The sequence below is a fragment of the Fusarium proliferatum genome, assembly GCF_900067095.1.
Source record: "Fusarium proliferatum ET1 genome assembly, contig: FPRO_scaffold015, whole genome shotgun sequence".
NCBI lineage: Eukaryota > Fungi > Ascomycota > Sordariomycetes > Hypocreales > Nectriaceae > Fusarium > Fusarium proliferatum.
The window spans coordinates 198,728-217,134 of NW_022194804.1; the positions used below are offsets into that span (position 1 = coordinate 198,728).

The 18,407-nt window shown below is 48.8% G+C and overlaps 9 protein-coding genes across 9 annotated transcripts; 5 read left to right on the plus strand and 4 right to left on the minus strand.

Annotated features, from left to right (window-relative positions):
* Nucleotides 1-267: 267 nt before the first annotated feature.
* Nucleotides 268-2,270, plus strand: FPRO_12340 (uncharacterized protein; the record flags this gene model as incomplete). The annotated part of the gene is made up of 7 exons (XM_031224127.1): nt 268-298; nt 352-953; nt 1,026-1,131; nt 1,177-1,311; nt 1,362-1,669; nt 1,722-1,883; nt 1,938-2,270. The coding sequence occupies 7 exons, from the start codon at nt 268-270 to the stop codon at nt 2,268-2,270; spliced, it is 1,677 nt and encodes a 558-aa protein (XP_031089416.1).
* Nucleotides 2,271-2,519: 249 nt separating this feature from the next.
* On the minus strand, nt 2,520-3,365 carry FPRO_12341 (uncharacterized protein; the record flags this gene model as incomplete). The annotated part of the gene is made up of 1 exon (XM_031224128.1): nt 2,520-3,365. One exon carries the CDS (start codon nt 3,363-3,365, stop codon nt 2,520-2,522), a length of 846 nt encoding a protein of 281 aa, XP_031089417.1.
* A 425-nt stretch (nt 3,366-3,790) lies between these two features.
* FPRO_12342 (monooxygenase family protein) lies at nt 3,791-6,007 on the minus strand (the record flags this gene model as incomplete). The annotated part of the gene is made up of 11 exons (XM_031224129.1): nt 3,791-3,825; nt 3,873-3,942; nt 3,988-4,100; nt 4,152-4,300; nt 4,357-4,417; nt 4,468-4,766; nt 4,820-4,884; nt 4,934-5,070; nt 5,118-5,298; nt 5,348-5,639; nt 5,691-6,007. The coding sequence occupies 11 exons, from the start codon at nt 6,005-6,007 to the stop codon at nt 3,791-3,793; spliced, it is 1,719 nt and encodes a 572-aa protein (XP_031089418.1).
* A 1,100-nt stretch (nt 6,008-7,107) lies between these two features.
* FPRO_12343 (uncharacterized protein) lies at nt 7,108-8,789 on the plus strand (the record flags this gene model as incomplete). The annotated part of the gene is made up of 4 exons (XM_031224130.1): nt 7,108-7,293; nt 7,357-8,355; nt 8,404-8,513; nt 8,561-8,789. The coding sequence occupies 4 exons, from the start codon at nt 7,108-7,110 to the stop codon at nt 8,787-8,789; spliced, it is 1,524 nt and encodes a 507-aa protein (XP_031089419.1).
* Nucleotides 8,790-8,828: 39 nt separating this feature from the next.
* FPRO_12344 (uncharacterized protein) lies at nt 8,829-10,858 on the minus strand (the record flags this gene model as incomplete). Its single annotated transcript, XM_031224131.1, has 6 exons — nt 8,829-9,087; nt 9,145-9,328; nt 9,378-9,741; nt 9,799-9,935; nt 9,983-10,573; nt 10,633-10,858. The coding sequence occupies 6 exons, from the start codon at nt 10,856-10,858 to the stop codon at nt 8,829-8,831; spliced, it is 1,761 nt and encodes a 586-aa protein (XP_031089420.1).
* A 575-nt stretch (nt 10,859-11,433) lies between these two features.
* On the plus strand, nt 11,434-13,163 carry FPRO_12345 (uncharacterized protein; the record flags this gene model as incomplete). The annotated part of the gene is made up of 3 exons (XM_031224132.1): nt 11,434-11,675; nt 11,730-12,744; nt 12,798-13,163. The coding sequence occupies 3 exons, from the start codon at nt 11,434-11,436 to the stop codon at nt 13,161-13,163; spliced, it is 1,623 nt and encodes a 540-aa protein (XP_031089421.1).
* A 460-nt stretch (nt 13,164-13,623) lies between these two features.
* FPRO_12346 (uncharacterized protein) lies at nt 13,624-14,960 on the minus strand (the record flags this gene model as incomplete). The annotated part of the gene is made up of 5 exons (XM_031224133.1): nt 13,624-13,803; nt 13,843-14,517; nt 14,567-14,684; nt 14,734-14,836; nt 14,897-14,960. 5 exons carry the CDS (start codon nt 14,958-14,960, stop codon nt 13,624-13,626), a joined length of 1,140 nt encoding a protein of 379 aa, XP_031089422.1.
* A 366-nt stretch (nt 14,961-15,326) lies between these two features.
* Nucleotides 15,327-16,329, plus strand: FPRO_12347 (FOX-2 multifunctional beta-oxidation protein; the record flags this gene model as incomplete). Its single annotated transcript, XM_031224134.1, has 2 exons — nt 15,327-15,377; nt 15,433-16,329. 2 exons carry the CDS (start codon nt 15,327-15,329, stop codon nt 16,327-16,329), a joined length of 948 nt encoding a protein of 315 aa, XP_031089423.1.
* Nucleotides 16,330-17,216: 887 nt separating this feature from the next.
* Nucleotides 17,217-17,876, plus strand: FPRO_12348 (uncharacterized protein; the record flags this gene model as incomplete). Its single annotated transcript, XM_031224135.1, has 1 exon — nt 17,217-17,876. The coding sequence occupies one exon, from the start codon at nt 17,217-17,219 to the stop codon at nt 17,874-17,876; it is 660 nt and encodes a 219-aa protein (XP_031089424.1).
* Between the last annotated feature and the right edge of the window lie 531 nt (nt 17,877-18,407).

Below are 18,407 nucleotides of genomic sequence, written 5' to 3' on the forward strand. Positions count from 1 at the left end.
GGTTCAAGAGGTATTGATCAAGCCGTCTAATGCAGTTTGGCAGACAATCGTACTTCGGTCCGAGCTGGCAATTACCGATGCACGTAGTCATGCCTCGAGTCAACATCGCTAGTCAGTGCACTCCACCCGAGTCATATGGCCAAGCCATGCTATGTCATGCACCAATTATCCACAACACACTGCCCACAGAAGATGCAATAAAACTTGATACTGATAGGAAGTATTGGGAAGTGTTGACTGGAGCTGTTTATCAAGTATCTGTTGATAATGTCTTTTTCCGGGCCGCAATTAGAACCCCGTAGGTCACTCCTCAGAAAGTCGCTCACAGGGACGCTAACTCATTATGGCCAGTGATTGGGAACCCCTCCATATGGCAATGGATCTTTGAGGGCGATGAGCTCCTGTTAGGCCAATCAACTTCAGCGGATCAAGCACTATCTCAGACTCACGGATTTCACGACAGCGCCACGGGAGAATTCCTCTCATATCATGACTTAAAGCACATTGCTACCACCGTCTCTACAATTCTGTATCAAGAATATGATGTCAGACCTGGGCAAAAGATTGCCATCATTGGGCAGAACTCCATCTGGTATCCTGTTGCAATGCTAGCCGCGAGTCGACTGGGTGCTGTAGTCACTCTGTTACCGCCTGGCTCAATGAAGGATGATCTGATCTATTTCCTTGGAACGTCAAAGACTGCGCTTGTGTTTCCTGACACTGGCGCCGCTGATGAAGTCAAAGCCGCTTGCAAATCAATCGGATTGTCGCCAAGGAATATTCTGAGACTAGATGGGTCCAAGGGTGAGGAGAACAGCTTACAGAATCTGCGTCAACGAGGGGAGTCACTCTATCCGTCATCCTACACAACATCCTGGGAACCTAGATACACCGAAGAATCTCCCTGTGCATTTCTTTCCTGGAGCTCTGGCACCACTGGAAAGCCCAAAGCTGTAAGTCACACGCTTCTGCTATAGCCAATCGACTGTCCCAGACGAGGCGATGCTTATCTTGGTGGTCATCAGGTCCAGATATCTCACGCCAACGTCATCAGCCAACTCCGTCAGATCAGCGCACTCACTCCACCCAACCGGCGGCGGACTGTACTGGGTGTTCTGCCCTTTTACCATAGTAAGTGAAGTGGTCTTTCTGGGCGTCCTTGACTAACAAGACTAGTCACTGGTCTGGTTCATTTGCTTCATTTGCCTATTGTTCTCGAGCAGCAAATGGTTATAATGGCCAAGTTTGATATGAAGCAGATGATGGAGACCATTGTGAGATTCAAATGCGACGAGCTGTGGCTTGTGCCTCGTGAGTTAGCCTTGTTATCTGTCAAGAGAATTTTGAACTGACTTGCCTAGCTCTGCTGATCCGACTGTTAAACGATAAATCGGCTCAAGGATACGACCTATCATTTGTCAAACAATTCAACACAGGCGCAGCCCCATTGGCTGATCAAGTCATCGCCCAGCTTGTGAGAAAGTTCCCAACTGTTGCTGTCCGACAAGCCTGGGGCATGACAGAGACAACGTCTTGCTTGACGGTGACTCCGCCGGATTTGAGCACCTGGAGTAACGCCTCAAAGGTTGGCAAGTTGGTCCCAGGGACTGAAATACGCGTGGTAGACCCTGACACAGGAGAAGATGTGCCAGCTGGAAATGTCGGAGAGGTGAGAAACCCTTTGTTCTGAGAAGTGCCAAAGCTGGCTGACATGTTGGTAGATATGGGCCAAAGGGCCTCAGGTCACTATGGGGTACCTGGATCGCCCTGAGGAAACAGCGGCTTCGTATTTAGAAGATGGATTCTTCAAGACTGGTGACCTTGGCTCAATCGACAACGAAGGATTCATCACGATCCACGATCGGATCAAAGAGATGATCAAGGTCAGTCTCACTTCCTGCTACACAATGTTCCAAGAACTGACCCTAGCCATGCAGGTACGAGGACATGCAGTAGCTCCAGCTGAACTCGAAGATCTGCTTCATGGTCATCCCAAAGTCAAGGATGCTGCCATAATTGGCATCCCCGATGACTATTCTGGTGAGACACCCAGAGCCTTTGTAGTACTTGCAGGCGGGGTCCATGGCGGGCCAGAGGTTGTGAAGGAGTTACAGGACTTTGTCGCGGAGAGGAAAGCGAAGCATAAACGTTTGAGTGGAGGTATTGAGTTTATGGATCAGATTCCGAAGAGTCCTTCTGGAAAGATTCTGCGTCGGGTGTTGAAGGCTTCATGGAAAGAGAAGATGGAGTCGCAGAAAGCGAAGCTGTAAAATACATACTGTAAGACAGCAATTTTCATCCTATTATCTTGTATGCATCATCCTGGTGTATGCGTTCTGCATTTTGAACGGCCACTTATCAATACATCACGAACTGGATAATTATAGGCCTCAAACATCTTAATCGTCGGTGGAAGCCCACTACCAGGTGCAAACAAGTTGATTCACAGTCTTATGGGAATATCAGGTGCTTGAGGTCTACCATGATAAATACAATGTGCTTGATGATTACTATGCCCTCTATGCTGGCGGAACATTAGGCTCTCCCTGGTTGTCATAGTACTGGATCCTTTGTTGCAAGATCTCAGTCAAGATAGCTGGATGGGTAGAAACCCACAGCTTCCCCTCTGCGATCTGTTCCAATATCATACGACTTGCTTCATCAATACCCATCCCCTTCTCTCGTGCCATCTCAGCCATCGACCTTCGATGTTTTTCCCAAGCCGTATCTCCAGTTGAGGTATCGTGCTCAGCACGGTCGAAAATACCCGTATTCAGAAGTCCTGGAATCACAGAGCTAACATGTATGGGTATCGTCTGAGACCTCAGTTCCACGTGCAGTGACTCGGTGAAAGCTTGTACCGCGTGCTTTGTGACTGCATATGCTGATTGACCTGGGATGGTGGTGAACGCCCCGACGCTCGAAACATTGGCGATCCAACATTCCTTCCCTGATGCGATCATGCGGGGTAGAAAGGACCGAACACCATGAATAGGACCATGGATGTTGATGTTCAAAGTCGCCTCCCATCGGGCGGAAGATAATTTCCATAATGGACCCAGCGTCTCGATGGCCGCGTTGTTGATGAGCAGTCGAACATCTCCATAGTGAGTGTGAACGTGCTCAGCCAGTGCATCCAGCTCGTCTGGCCGAGATACGTCGACAACCCTCGCTTCAGCCTTTCCTTTGGCGGCTATGATCTCTGAGGCAACTTCTCTGGCGCGTTTAAGATCGATGTCAGCGATAATGACGGTCATCCCGAATGAAGCGATGTGGCGTGCAAGACCGGAACCTAGACCGCCTCCAGCTCCTGTTATCACTGCAACGCCGCTATTGAATGCTTTTTCTGGGTCTTGAGTTGTCATTGCTGTTGATCGATGAGCGAGATAAATGTCGCCGGTCATTGGAAGAATGCTAGTTGGGGGAGCCTCGGATACTTATACTCAAGAGTCTGGCAATTATGACATAGCAAGCTGACTCGAGTGATTCAAGCCAGCAGCGGGTCATCAGTGGCTTTAAATTGTCATCATTTGAAGACTGCAATTTCTCAAGCACATAAGATCACGGAGATGGGTGCCAGCATGATACTTTCAAGGGCAGCAATTGAGGGCAATCACGGGCAAGGTTATTAGAGCTGATAAGTTTGTCTTCCGGTCGACGCAAGTTACATTGTAGCTCAGCCGATTCTCGGAGTCGAGGACTACGAAAGAAGCCCGATTTGCTGCGACGCCAATACTATGAACACGTTCCTCCCCGGTCCCGTAAAGAAACAGCCTAAACTCCATCCAAATCATGCTTTCACTTCCGGCACCATATCATCGAGGTCTATGTATGTAAGCTAAATACTGTTGTAATGAACTTTTGGGACTTACAGTATGTTAGATCTTCACCCTTCGCCTCGCGCTGAGATATTCCATTGCCCATGAAAGAAAATGGATTCGACTGGCCTCTATTAGTCACGGTCACCAAACAAATCATTTTACTCACGTTAATGTACTTGATGTCGAAGTCTTCCCATCGTGGGCTAGCAATCATCTCCATGAAATGAATGCTTGACCCTGGCCAGACTGCAACGACTCGGCCTGACTTCCTGTCTTTATCTGCACCACTGATCAGTTGCTATTTCCGGGTCACAGGGTAGAGGTACATACACCAGCTCTGACAAGATCCTGTCCAGACAAGGTCTTTGTGGACTTCTTGAACATAGTCATTGAACGCGTCTTGGATGGGTTGCTTCACATCCAAAGAGCGAATCTGGTCTGTTTGGATTTTTTTGATCGCTTGCACGATGTATTTGGCACTGTTGCAACTGCTGTTAGCCAGGAAACTCCCAGAATTAGACGAGAGCATACGCACCTTGACTCGATACATGGAATGAGAGAACCATTGGCGATAGGACAGTTAGGCCCTAACAGAGCTATCTATCGTCAGTACACCCCACAAGACGTATGATTCATTATAACTTACTGAAGTAATTGGGCAAGCCTGCAATGGCCATTCCAAGGTAGGCCTCTGGACCTTTAGCCTTCCACATCGTTCGTAGACTCACACCATTTCGACCAACAATGTTGAATCTGGAAGAGAAAGAAGTGTTGAACCCAGTTGCACAGATAAGAGTATCGACTTCACGAACCTCACCATCGTCCGTCTCAATTCCCTTTTCAGTGATCCTGCGTATACCTGTTCGGATGATATTCACGTTGGGCTCCTGGATTGCTTTGAGATACGGTAGGCTGGGAGTAAGTCGTCGGCATCCTAGCTCCCAGCTATTTCACATGCCGTCAGTAACGATATGCTCGTAAACAATGGAATGAAATACCTTGGAATGAGCTTCTCTCTCAGCTCTGGTGAAGCAATTGCTGAACTCATCATCTTTTCTGCCCACTACATCTCGGTTAGCAAGAAATTCCCAGCTGCGCGAGTATCGGCATACCTGTCTGCCCTTCTCCTGTGCCTCTGAGTTCTTAATGCTAGCAGCAAAGTTCTCATTCATCTGTTTTTCAATCTGTTTTCGGAACGCCTTGTAATACTCCGGATTGTTGTTAAACCGCTCGATATCTGCCGCAGTATCTGGTCATAGTCAGTGTCGAGGTTTTTAGGAGATCATAGTTCCATACATGGCGCGTTGAAGTTAGAGGACTCTATGCCGAACCCAACTGTCGGAAGAATATATGTAGGTGATCGCACATATACGTCGATTTTGTCGCATAATGGCTGTATGGTTGGGACTACTTGTATGCTGCTTGCACCAGATCCGATGATACCAACAGACGCTCCTTTGAGATCGATCTTAGGGTCCTGATCACTGTTAGTCAAGGCTTCAAGTCAAGTAAAAGTCTCATCTAACCCAAGCAGCTGTATGTATCAGTTTTCCTTTAAAGTTGTGCAAGCCCTCGATATCAGGCCACTTCCAATCATTCAAAATACCGCCCGCGTTGATGAAAACATGAGCAAGGTGGTTTTCAACGATAGCATCACTCTCTGGTGATATGTCACGCGCAACCTGAACCCGCCAAAGCCCTGTATCGTCGTCCCACTCGGCGCCAATCACACGGGAGTTGAAGGTGATTCTATTGTATAGATCGTGCTTCTTTGCCACTGAGATGAAATACTCGCCAATTTCCTCGGCCGGTGAAAAGCTATCATCGTTAGTAGAAAGATCAAATGACTCTCAATTCGTTTTTTCTTACTGTCGGGACCAATCCGTCTTGTAGTCAAAGGAATACTGGTAGGCGTGACTTGCAACATCACACGCGGCACCAGGGTACTTTGTCTCCAGCCATGTTCCTCCAACATCAGCATTCTTCTCGAAGCATAAAATCTCGACGTGCGGAAGTTTCTTCAACTCAATCAACGCTGCGATTCCTGAAGGGCCTGCACCCACGACGATGACTTTCAATGGCCTCTGTGATCTATCGTGAAGCGGATACTGGCCGTATCCTTGTGTCGTTGGGAGTTTTGGTGGCTGCGTGCCATTGCTCTCATTGTTGCTTTGAGAGATAGTCATGATGTATGGCGTAGTTCAATCTTGGAGACGAGCTAATTCAACGGACGTGTTGTAGACAAACCATTACTTTTCAGCTAGGCCATGTCTTTTTCATTATCTTCATATTGTCAGTCAGGCCGTACTCGCCGTCATCTGACCCGGACTGACGGTACATAACCGAACGGAGGGTTACTGAGGGGAAGCCGTGCAGGGAAAAATGACATCTGGATGCGGGGGAAACTGTCGAGTCATTGAGTCGAGTCAGTTTAAATCCTCGGTTATAACACACCACTAAAGCCATTTGAGGTTAGGCTTGAGATGATTTGAACAACAGCGTGGGGTACCACATAACAAGTGACTTTGATAAGTAATAAGAACTCGTCTGATAAGTCGATCTGAGAGTCATCCTTAATAAGTGTTCACAGCTCATACCAAGGCATCTCGTGATCTAGAAAGGAATGTTGTGATGAGTGAGGGTCAGGTTAGGGTAGTTAATATCAGAATCATGTTATCACTCAATAAACTTCTTGGTATCAGAATCAGGCCGTGCTGCCCACCACATTTGCCACTGTAGACTTCTTTCGTGGAAGAGAGGATAGCCTCATTATCGCCTCCATGAGGCGGCATTACAAGTCGATCCCATGAGACAAAATCGAGATAAGATGGTTAGGTAGAGACTAGTCCACATTTTATTATGAACACATTTAAAACCAGCAAATCGACCAATAAAGAGACGTATCCCTTTGGAGAATGAGGTCAAATTCCGCACTCCATGATTTACTCCCCTCAAGGTTTAAGACCTGGCCAGATTCAAGGTCCGCTGTAGGCTACAGAGCTAGCTCGCCTGAAAGCTGGGGATCTGCGGGGTCGAGATCGATTCCGGGGCTTACAAGGACCCCGTTAGTCTAACTAATTTGGGGCACACGCTCTGAAGCACAAGGAGGGGGAAGGGGTCCGATGGCAAATAATCTTTCTCTCGTTTCCATCACATCCATTGCCTTCATTTGACAGTCCTAGACAATAGCCCCGATCTATATCACATTGAAAGCGTGTACACTTTGTACCCTGCCACTCAGCTACTACGATCGATGCTGTCGCTTGACGTAAACGAGGCCATCAATATGACTGCTGACGCTGAAACGCGGCGGGCAAAGAAGCGCCAAACGGACAGGAATGCGCAACGACAGCATCGGAAACGGCAGAAGCAGTACATCGAAGGACTCGAGGCTCAGATATCTCTTCTCAAATCAGCTGGTAAATCTGAGTCATCTCAACTGGCTGCACAGAACCTGCAATTACAAGATGAGGTTGGTCTTCTCTCGTTCAGTTTATCTGCCTGAAGTGAGGTGGCTAACGAATTGAGTCGGCAGCTCCAACAAATGCGTGGTCTCTGGGACGAGATGGAGAATATACTGCAACGCCAACGGGATCTACGATCAAACTCGATACTCAATGTGCCAGTGGTCTGTTCTGATGGCAGTCCGACGCCCAGCTACGATAGCAATAATGAGAGGGATGCTTCCGCACAGGCATTTGCAGTGAAGTCTTCGAGCTTCAACGACACCACCCAAGTGCGTCCGGCCGTGCGACCAGCACCAGTAGTCGTGGACAATCATTTGCAATCCACCGGACTCTCAGATCTGGATGGACTTATGCTTCACGACACAACATCGAGACACGATCTACCGGACGACCTGATCGACTGCGACACAGTGGATCTTCATGATGGCTCCCACTTACTTAACACAGATGGCAATGAGATGGATGCGATTCTGGGAGATGGCTTTCCGCTGGCCAACATGGATCATTCGGATGAAAGCGACAGAGCCACAACCGAACTGACTCACTCCCAATCATTCACAGTCCGAAATAAAGACTCAGACCACTTCTCTACGATAGATTCATCCCAGATACAGACCCCTCGAGCGCATGAATCTGACTCCGCAATGACCATGAGATGGATAACAAGCCCAAGTCACCTCCTCCGAGAAGCCGACGACATAGATCATTTCCCAGAAGTCGAGGACGGTTCATCACACCACCAGGAAAGGCAACGTACCCCCGATCCTCTCGATGGCTTCACAGAGTTATTCGATGCTTGCATGAAGCATAACCTCCCCGCCTTCCGCTCAAACATGCCCATGCTGATGTTTTCGTCGGCTTCCAAAGACGTGCTGTTACATGAGATGATACAGCGTGCTAGCCAGAACCCAGAGTCGATCGGGCCGCCAGTGCTGATCGACTTTCTCGTTGATAATAAACAAAACTCGCTATCGACTGATCTGAAGGTCTATTTGGAGCCAGTACGTAAAACGCGTCGGACGTCAGAGTATCTTGCGACATATTGGGTTCTGTATCTACTATTAAGGGTATGCATCCCCGTCCACTGGCCAATGACTGTCGCTAACGTATAGCAGTGGCAAATTGTTCGTAGTGAAGATGCCTACCATAGTTTACCGCCTTGGCTTCGGCCTACGCCCTTGCAGCTCGTCGTGCATCACCCAATGGCAGCTGATCTCATAGCATGGTAAGCACGACTTTCTACACGCTAGGCTCCGCACTGACAGTTGACAGGCCCGCGATACGAGAAGGTCTCGTTCAGATGTCCATGTCAGATCCCGATCGTGTGTATGACGTTTCTACCGATATTGGGAAATATCTCACGGTCGAAATCTCAACGTCTGAATCTGACTTAGTACATGATCCTCAGCAACTCGTGTCCAAGATATTGGATTTGAACAATTGGAAGTTGGATAAGGAGTTTTTTCATCAGTACCCTCAATGGAAGGACAACACTACCTAGGTACAATAGTTTTAACATGTTTGACATGACTATCTATAATTATTCTGAGAAGAGAGGCTTTGATATGTGTTCTGGATCCAGATACCATGCCACATCTCCACCATTTACCTCCGGCAACGTAAAGCCATTACCCATAAACTCGAACCTATTACGGCTTCTGTACTGAATGTTGTAGTGCTCGTAGCGAGGGTTCTCAAGCATTAACCGCCAGTGAACGAGAGATCCTGGGTACTGCGCCGTGATCTTGCCATTGGGCCGACCTTGGTTGTACCACGAACGACAGCCAGCAGCCCAGACACTGTAACATAGGCATTAGCGAATCGACGCGATCTGGCGGTTATGGAGGGTTACTTACGTTCGTTTCAGCCACTCATGCACATGTTCGTTGTACTCGTCAACAACCTCAGGCTTGACATCCAATGTGAGGATGTTCTCTGTTTGGATCTTCCTGATGACCTTGCAGATGTAGTTCTGCGCTGCTTCAAGGACCGTAATGAACGATCCATGACCCGCAGGACAGTTTGGTCCAAGCGAACCCACTACATGCCAGTTAGCACCTGGAGTCGTCCGTGTACTGAGTTAACTTACACATAAAGTTGGGAAAGCCACTCGCAGCAAGTGCAAGGTACGCCGCTGGGTCATCCTTCCAAGCCTCACCAAGCGACACATCATCGCGGCCGATGACAGGGAAATGTGGCTTGAAGCTGACGTTGAAGCCCGTCGCGCAAATGATGACGTCTGCTTGATACTCCGTTCCGTCGGCAACACGTAGACCGTTTTCGGTGAAAGACTCGATTTCGCCTTCGGCTAGTTCAACGTTATCTTCGTGGAACGACTCGAGGAAGCCTTCAGCTGGGCCGAGGCGACGGCATCCCATGGGAAAGGTTGGGATCAGGCGCTGGGTCAATCTCTCGTCGTTCTTGAGAATCTTGGCCATTCTTTTAGCCACAAACTGCAGATAATGTCAGAGCCTGGCAGTCTTTTCAAGGAGTTCAGTATGTGTACTTACCTCGCGAGCCATCTTCTGGTTCGGGTGGTCGGCGATGTTATTTCGGAAACTCGCATTGATCTTTGTCTCCATTTCTTTCCGATGCTCCAAGTACGCCTTTGGGTCTTCAGCGAATTGCTTCTTTTGCTCATCGGTATCTAGAACCATGTTAGATCAGCCTGCAAGCGAGGTCTCTTCAACTCACAGACAAAGTTTCGTCCCTCCGAGTCCGTGTAGCCTTCCATGGGTAAACCGGGTCCAATCCACTGCGGTGTGCGATAGAATGAGATAACTTTCTTTGCTGTCGACCTGATGGCTGGCACAATTTGTATGGCAGAGGCACCAGATCCAATGACGATCACAGTCTTGCCTTGTAAATCAAGATTGGTATCGTAGTCCGCTGAATGGGTGATGTGTCCACGGAAGGCTTTGCGGTTGGGAATGTCCGGCCACTTCCAGGTATTCAATATGCCAATGTTGGCGATCAAAAAGTCGACTCGGTCCTCGAAGGTTCGCTCTTGGCCATCAGTAGTCTCCGTTACAGTCAGAATCCACTGTCCGTTGGGCTCATCCCAAGTCGCTTTGTCGACGCGATGAGATAGCTTGATGTAGTTATCCACATAACCCTTCTCTCTGGCAAACGACTCGTAATACGATTGGATTTCGGCCGCCGGGGAATAGTACTTGGACCAATCTGCTTTTGGGTGAAAGGGGTATTGATAGGCGGGCGAAGGAACGTCGCAGCGGCAACCGGGGTACCTGTTGGCGTACCAGACACCACCGGGCTTGGGGTACCCTGGAGAAATTGGAGATTAGACTATGCAGGATATTCCTTAGGGACCATGTTTCACTCACTTTCATAAACTACCAGGTCAATGTCATCTCCAAATTCCTTCTCCTTCTTGTAGCACATCATAATCCCAGAAGCTCCAGCTCCTATACATCCAACTCGGAACTTTCTTGGAGCGCATAAGATATGCTCAGATACCTGGTAAGGACCGTCATTGTCACGAGCAATGGGCGTACCACCGACCCGGTTGTCGAAGGTTGTTGCGTAGCTGTTCCCGTTTGAGACTGTCATCTTGATGGTTGAGTGAGTCGACAAGGATGAGTATGAAGAGACAAATCAGCTCAGATAGCGACGAAACAGCAAAGAAATAAAGCACAGGGTCATGGCATAAAACAATCAGACGATTGACAAATCCAGATCTTCGGTAACTGACCCCGCGTTGACAACCGCCAATCTTGACTCCATACCCCAGACAAAGCTAGCCTCATGACTCTGGAGCTAGTGCGGTTAGCAGCCCCAACCCCGCAAAGCTGACTCTCGAGTCGAGTCAACATCTCCACGCGGGGAAACTGTTCCCTATCGTGCGTGGCCTGTAGAGAAGTGGCCCAGGACCGCTTCCCCATGGGGTTGATCTGGTAGCTCCTCGATCTTTGGTAACCAGCCAGGCCCATTGACCAGTAGCACTGCACCACTACGCTGTCTAGAACGCACAGTTTCATTATTGTGGCGTTTCGTGTTCAACTACAAAACCCCTTGTCAATGACGAGGATTCTCGAGTTTCTCTTTCCGTCAACAGAACCTTGTTTTCTTTACAGGAATCAAGATCTCTCTTCTACTCATTACCTCTTTTCGTCGGAAAGTTTGTCATGGATACTAAGAAGGAGGCTACAGCAATGACTACTGCTGAACACCTTGAGATGCAGCAGGCAGAGGACCATGCTGAAGCCGCTGCCAACCAAATCGCCTACGAGAAGACCCTCAGCTTCGCCCAGAGCGTTCGTGTCTTCTGGCGAAGTACTCTCTGGATCTTGTACGTCCAGCTTGTTGTTTTCGGCTACGGTATAGACGGTATCATTGCGGGTAATCTCCTCGCGATCCCCAAGTTTCGGTAAGTACTCTTACGTCTCGGCTCACACGGGTGCTTATACTGACTGGCTTAAAGGGAGGACTATGGTACTACACTTGCCCAAGGCGACACGACGATTTACATTATCCCTGCTACTTGGCAGAGCCTTTACGGCGGTGTGTCCCAGCTGGCAGCTGTCCTTGGAGCTGCCATTACTGGGTGGCTGGCTGATAAAATCGGTCGACGATACACCAACATGGTCTTCTGTACCATTTCTATCGTTGGAGTCGGCCTTCAATACCACTCGACTCGCGATGGCTCCCTTCCCATTTTGACAGTCGGAAAGGCCATCAATGGTCTCTCCATCGGTGCATGGCTCATCATCGGCCCTCTGTACGCTTCAGAAGTTGCTCCCCTGAAACTGCGAGGTTGGCTCACAGCCATGACCAACTTTATCCAGTTCTGCGGTACTCTGCTTTTCACCGGAATCATGTATAAACTTGGTCCCCGAAACGACCGCGACTCTTATATCGTCCCTTTTGTGTGTCAATGGATCATTCCGGGTATCGTTCTTCCTACAATTTGGCTCTGCCCCGAATCACCTGTCTGGTTGGTTCGTGCTGGGCGCCGAGACGCTGCCGTCAAGTCCCTCGATCGTCTCCACGGCGACTCGAAGGACATCGATAAGAAGGCCATCCTTGCTGTTATTGAGCAGACTATTCAGCATGAGCAGGACTACCGCTCTGAGACGTTATCTGTCTCCTACGCATCGTGCTTTCAAAAGCCTGATAGACAACGCACGCTCATCAGTATGTTTATCTACGGATGCCAGTACCTCAGCGGCATCATCTTTGTTCTCGGGTATCAGTCGTATTACTACCAGTTGGCTGGCTTCGGTGCACAAATGTCCTTCTTGTTGAGCATGTTGAACAACTGCAGCATGTTTGTCGCCAACATCCTTTCTTGGCCCTTGTTGACTGTCGTTGGTCGCCGGCCTCTTATCGTTTGGGGACAATTTATCTGTGCAATCACGTTGTTCATCGTCGGTGGAGCTTCTTTGCCTGGTAGTCGGTCTACGAACCTCGTCACCATAGCTTTCATGTTCGTCTGGGTAAGTCAACAATCCCCCTCTCAACCATATCTGTGCTAATTTTATTTCGACAGGGCTTCGTTTACCAAATCACCTTGGGTACAGTTGCATGGACTGTCGTGGCAGAGATCCCAACCTGGCGTCTTCGCTCACGAACCCAAGGCCTTTCCAACATCGTCCTCTGCATCGTTCAATGGCTGATTGGTTTCGTGTTCCCATATATGTTCAACCCAGATGCCGGTAACCTCGGTGGCAAGGTTGGCTTCATTTTCGGTGCAACCACTCTCATCGGATTTGCTGGATGTTGGGTTTGGCTCCCTGAGACCAAGAACCGAACTACTGCAGAGCTCGATGATCTTTATGCTGCCAAGGTCAAGCCGCGTCAGTTTCACAAGACTCATCTGGGAGAGGCGGCGGGGTCTGATAATAAGACCGCCTAGGATGGTTCTGGTTCTGGTTGATAGGTTCTGGTCTCTAGCTACCTTGGGTGCTTCCTATACTGGTACTTTGTAATTAGCTTGACTTGAACAACGAGTAGTTATCTTGAACATCATCCCGTTAAACAACTTGTTGCCTTTATGCCTACAGAACTCTGAGTTATCTCTAATAGAGGCATCTTCAAGAACTTCGACATACACCAAGTGTGATGCAACACATGTTAACAAGTATTCGTTGAGCAGGCTTCGCAGTTTCCTCGAGTCACGAGCCGACCAGTTCATTGATCTTAGGAAAAACAGTTCATAACTCATTTGACCGTCTGTGGACAGAAGCCCAAGTGTTTCACGCGTAATGGATAAATCATCAGCGCCAATACTTGATTCGTTTCACTTTTTTCACAGATCCTTTCAAACAAAAGATGATTCCAAAACATATACAAAATATAGATCCGCCCTCCCCTACTCAGACTCGACATTTGTCGGCGATCCAGTCAGCCTGTAAGTGAATACCAGAATACACGTTATCTTCCTCTTGTCCACCACGAGCTGCCGGTAGCCCAGGTTGTGTACTGCCAAAGTCAACCAGACTCCAGACATGCCCCTTCTTAGGCTCAACATGCATTTCTAGGTTATCATAGCCGCTCTATTATAGTGGTCAGTTTCAAAGTCACCGAAGGCGTACAGTGGGAAGACTTAATTTAAGGACGCTCTGAGCCAGCTTTTGTATATCGGCGACAAAAAGCTCCAGGTCACCAGCTATAAAGAGCGTGCTCTTGGGCAGAATCTCTTTCCAACCATTCAAGCAATCGACGGGGCTCACATATTCATCCAAGGGCTTACCATCTAGGTATGCCTTCCGCCAACGGTCGAGAGCGCCCTTATCGAGACAATCCTGGTTCGCATTCTGCCGATATGATTCCCCATTGTTTTGCAGATTGACCCACGGACTGTTCAGGCAAGTTGCCGCGATACTTCCGGTCTCTCCCTGCGTTTGTACGATTGGCAGAATACTTGGATGAGGTTTGATCAGATGTCGAAGTAGCCCAAGGCAGAGATTGCCCCCAGCCGAGTCGCCAGCCAGAATGATGGGTAAATTCCGGCTGGCGATGTATCGATAGGCTGAGACTACTTGCCTCAGAGCACCTGGATAGGGATACTCTGGAGCGAGGTCGTACTCTGCGACAAACATGTCAGTTTTGAGCCCCCGGGCCTGGAGCTCAACGCTCAATTGCAGCAGATACGGCATCACAGATCCTGGCGAGCCGCTGACAAAGCCGCCTCCGTACACATAGAATATGATGTGTGTCGGATTAGGATATTTGGCCAGGTAATGCCCCCGATAGCCGTCTCCCACGATCTGTTCTCGTCAGAATATGGAAGCGATCAAGTATTTACAGAATGGGTACCGTTTCGGCCGTGGCTTTCTCTTCGAGGAGAGTCGGGCAGTTCTGCAGCAGAGCAATCGCATTACACTGGCCAGAGCTGAGAGCTCTAAATTGGTGTATTGATAGCTTAGATGACAACCTAGACGCAATTTCAGCACTGAAACATACGGGAGGCCACTGATTCTCACCATCGGATCGTGGCATTGGCGAGCATATGCTGAAGTGTCGGTTCTTGCTTCCCAAGAATCCGCGATATAAGGGCTCGTAGTCTAGTCCTAGGAATCACATAATCTGAGCAACAACTGTCAGTGTCTATTTCCCTTCTTCTGGTATGTTTCGAGTTCGACTTACACTTTAGTAGGATCAGATAAGCTGTCAATCTGGTATCTTCGAACATTGTGTTGTAGTCGGTCATGTTGTCGCAAATGCTTCACTTGCAACACTCTTAACGCTCCGAGAAGTGATTATGGTTAGTTCATCTATTCCCCAGATTTCTCACATCGCTAAGTGGCGTATCTATCGAGACCACTCAACTCGTCCTTGGCCAAATGGGGTTTCACTTGGCGATTTAGTCCACTGACTCGCTTACTGACTCAAGCCCACCGAGGTCCCCTAAACCCGAGATTTAGCGGGCGTTGACTCAACAGCGCGCTATCGGCCACTAAACAATCGGCCCCGGAGTGCGGGGAAATCTTGACTATAGAACAAGTCCAGCGAGCATGGTTGTCACCTACCGTTCAATTAATTTCCGACCTTTCCCAACAGCAAATTACACTTGACCATGTCCCAAAGGAAATTGACGTCTCTTCAAGGCCGCGTTGCCATCGTGACTGTAGGTTTTTTCCGTCTGATTGTACCCATCATGGCACTGACGATACTCTTCGCAGGGTGCAGGAGGCGGCCTCGGCAGGGAGTATGCTCTTCTGCTCGCGTCGTATGGCGCAAAAGTAGTCGTCAATGACTATGGGGGGTCTCTCAGTGGCCAGCGTGGCACTATATCCCGTGCGCAAACCGTCGTTGATGAGATCAAAGCAAAGGGTGGAGAGGCCATCGCAGATGGCCATGATATCTCTGTTCAGAGTGAGGTTCAAGAGCTTGTGGGGGATACGCTAGCGGCGTATGGAACTATTCACATCCTCGTCAACAATGCAGGCACAGCAGGTGAAGCCAGCTCACACAACAATGTGAACGTCCAATCCTTCCGCCGGACGTGGGAGATTGCTGCACTGGGTACTGTTATGCTCATTGGTGCAGTGTATCCTACTATGGAGAAGCAAGGGTATGGAAGAATAGTCAATACTTCTTCTGACAGTCTCATCGGTATGGGAGCAGGTGGTGATGGTGGTTATGTGTCAAGCAAAGGCGCAACTTTTGGCTTGACCCGCGATCTTGGGCGCATGAGTCCTAAGCATGGCATCAAGATCAACGGCGTTCTCCCCTCAGCAGCATCCCGCATGTCGGACTTGTCGCCTGTTATCAAGAGGATTACGAGAGAGTATTTCCACACGCATCTCGTGGCGGATTTTGTGGTGGCGTTGTGCAGCGCGGAGTGTCCGGTATCTGGAGAGCTGTTTAGTGTTGGTGGTGGGAGAGCCGCAAGAACGACGTTGGCTACGGTGCCTGGGCATTCTCGCGCGACGGGTCCGGAAGATTATTTGGCTCATTTCGATAAGGTTATTGGTACTACGGATGAGCTGTTTGTTCCCAAAGATACGTTGGATTTAGTGTCTTATGCGATAAAGCAAGCAACAGGGACTGATGTAGGAGTAATAACCTTAGACTAGTGATAGCTCTGAACAATTAAATACCTATCTGGACTGACATACCCCTCTACACCATAAATAATTTACAAGAATCATCTCCGTGTACATTTGAGAAGCTCATAGTTTGAATGTGACGGTGACGTCGTGCTCAGTGTAACATGATGTGTGAAAAGTCACAGCGTGAAGTATTTCCAACCTGCCATGATAAGCTCAAAGCAGGCTACATGCCACCAATTCGCTTTTGGTGACTTTATTAGACTAATATCTTAGCAGCAAACTGGCCGGAGAATAGTTTAAATCTTCCAGAGATATTTAATACTATCAGTTACATATAAAACACTTGTTTAGCTCCTTGAAAGCTGGCAGATGCTGGGTAAAGAGACGAAGCTACCCTGAGGCTGACTTGGATGGTCTAAAAACAGTTTAGTGGAGACCTGAAACACTGAGTTATCGTGCCTTGAGTGGTCAACCTAAACCATAGACGTCATAGCGCAAATCAGGGATGAGTCATCTGTTGTCGTCATCGCCAGGCTGATTGGCTTATCGCTATCAACAGGGGCCCACCGGATGCTACCACGCGGTTTTTCAGGCTCCAGTAGCATTGACAGCTCACCATGCATAATAAATAAAAGACCCCGTCCCGAGTGGAGACACTTGAAAAATAAAACCAACCTCTTAATATTCCCGACCATTCGTGTCCAACCCTATTCACGCCAGCCTCAAAAGACATGACAAGCAGACAATACCTCATATCTGCACTCAGGACAGAAATCGAGATTGCATGAGATAAATCAAAATACCCACCCATGGCATCGCCTGAATCGCTCTAAACACGTGTCCCCACCCGTTCCCCTCACTTCATGAGCTCACTCTACCGACCCTCCACCAGAAGAGAAGCCCAAGCTGCCATGGCCAAGCTCACCGCCGCTGAGCGCGCCGCTCACGAGGAGGGGAATCTTCACATGCTGCGCGCTACTATCGAGCGCACTCTCTGGCATCTTGATCCGCACAGTGAATTGGCCGCTCATTTGCGGGAGACCACCAAAGAAATCAGACGACATACCCTTGCGGGCTTACTTCCAAAACCCAAACCAAAATCACAACAGAAATCATTACCTTACTCACCACAAGAAGAATCAGAGGAACCAGAATTACCTCGGCTTTCTGTACCGCGGCAGCAATCACCAGCTCGTGAACCGCAAAAAGTCCTCACGAATGAGGGCAGCAGATATCAGCTGCGCGATAGGCAGGATCACGTGCCGATAATCGAGCTTAGCTCTGACGTATCCTCGGAACTGTCAGACGAGCCCATTTACGATTTCGACCATGCGCCCGACCAAGGCGAGAGCGCATCGGCCAGCGACATGAGCACCTTGGCAAAAGAACACCAGAAGCCAAGTCGAGAGATGCCAGTAGAAGAGACACCAGCCGAGGAGGCGCAGACTCAGGAAATGCCGACGCATGAGTCCAAAAAGCGACCTGCCGAGGATGACGGCGAAGACGACGCGTCACCAGTCTCAAAACGCGTCAAAGGCTGGCTGACGCATATCACAGGCGGATACATGTGATTTCCTCATTCTCGCGATTATAAGTGATACGATCTGGACACCGATCACGTCACCATCAAAGAATACCCTACCCGCTACTACATTTGACTGCATTCTGGAAATGCAGCATTAAAGCTTCGAGGCTTACAGATGGAAAATCTGGGTTTGGGCATAATGTGCAAGTTATACTATACACTGTTTTATTGGATAACAAGATGTAAAGGACTGCTAGGGCTTGTCTCGGACGAACTAGGGTTGGGAATAGAAAACAACAGGAATGGCTGCATCAGAAGATGGGGAAGAGATTGAACGGGATACCCTTATGAGGCTTGGTGGATAGCTAATGTATTATTTGACTTCCAATATGAGTCGGTGTTTTATCTAGTGCAGTCATGCTTCGGACCCTCCGTTGTATATCTGCATGCCTCAAATCCTGGGTGAGAAATCGTGAGTTCCAAAAGTCGGTCGCAGTTTTCGCGTCGACCTTAAAAAGCACAAGTATGTAATAATGCGGCACGGTGGTTTTCTATCCATTTCTAATGCACAGGCTTC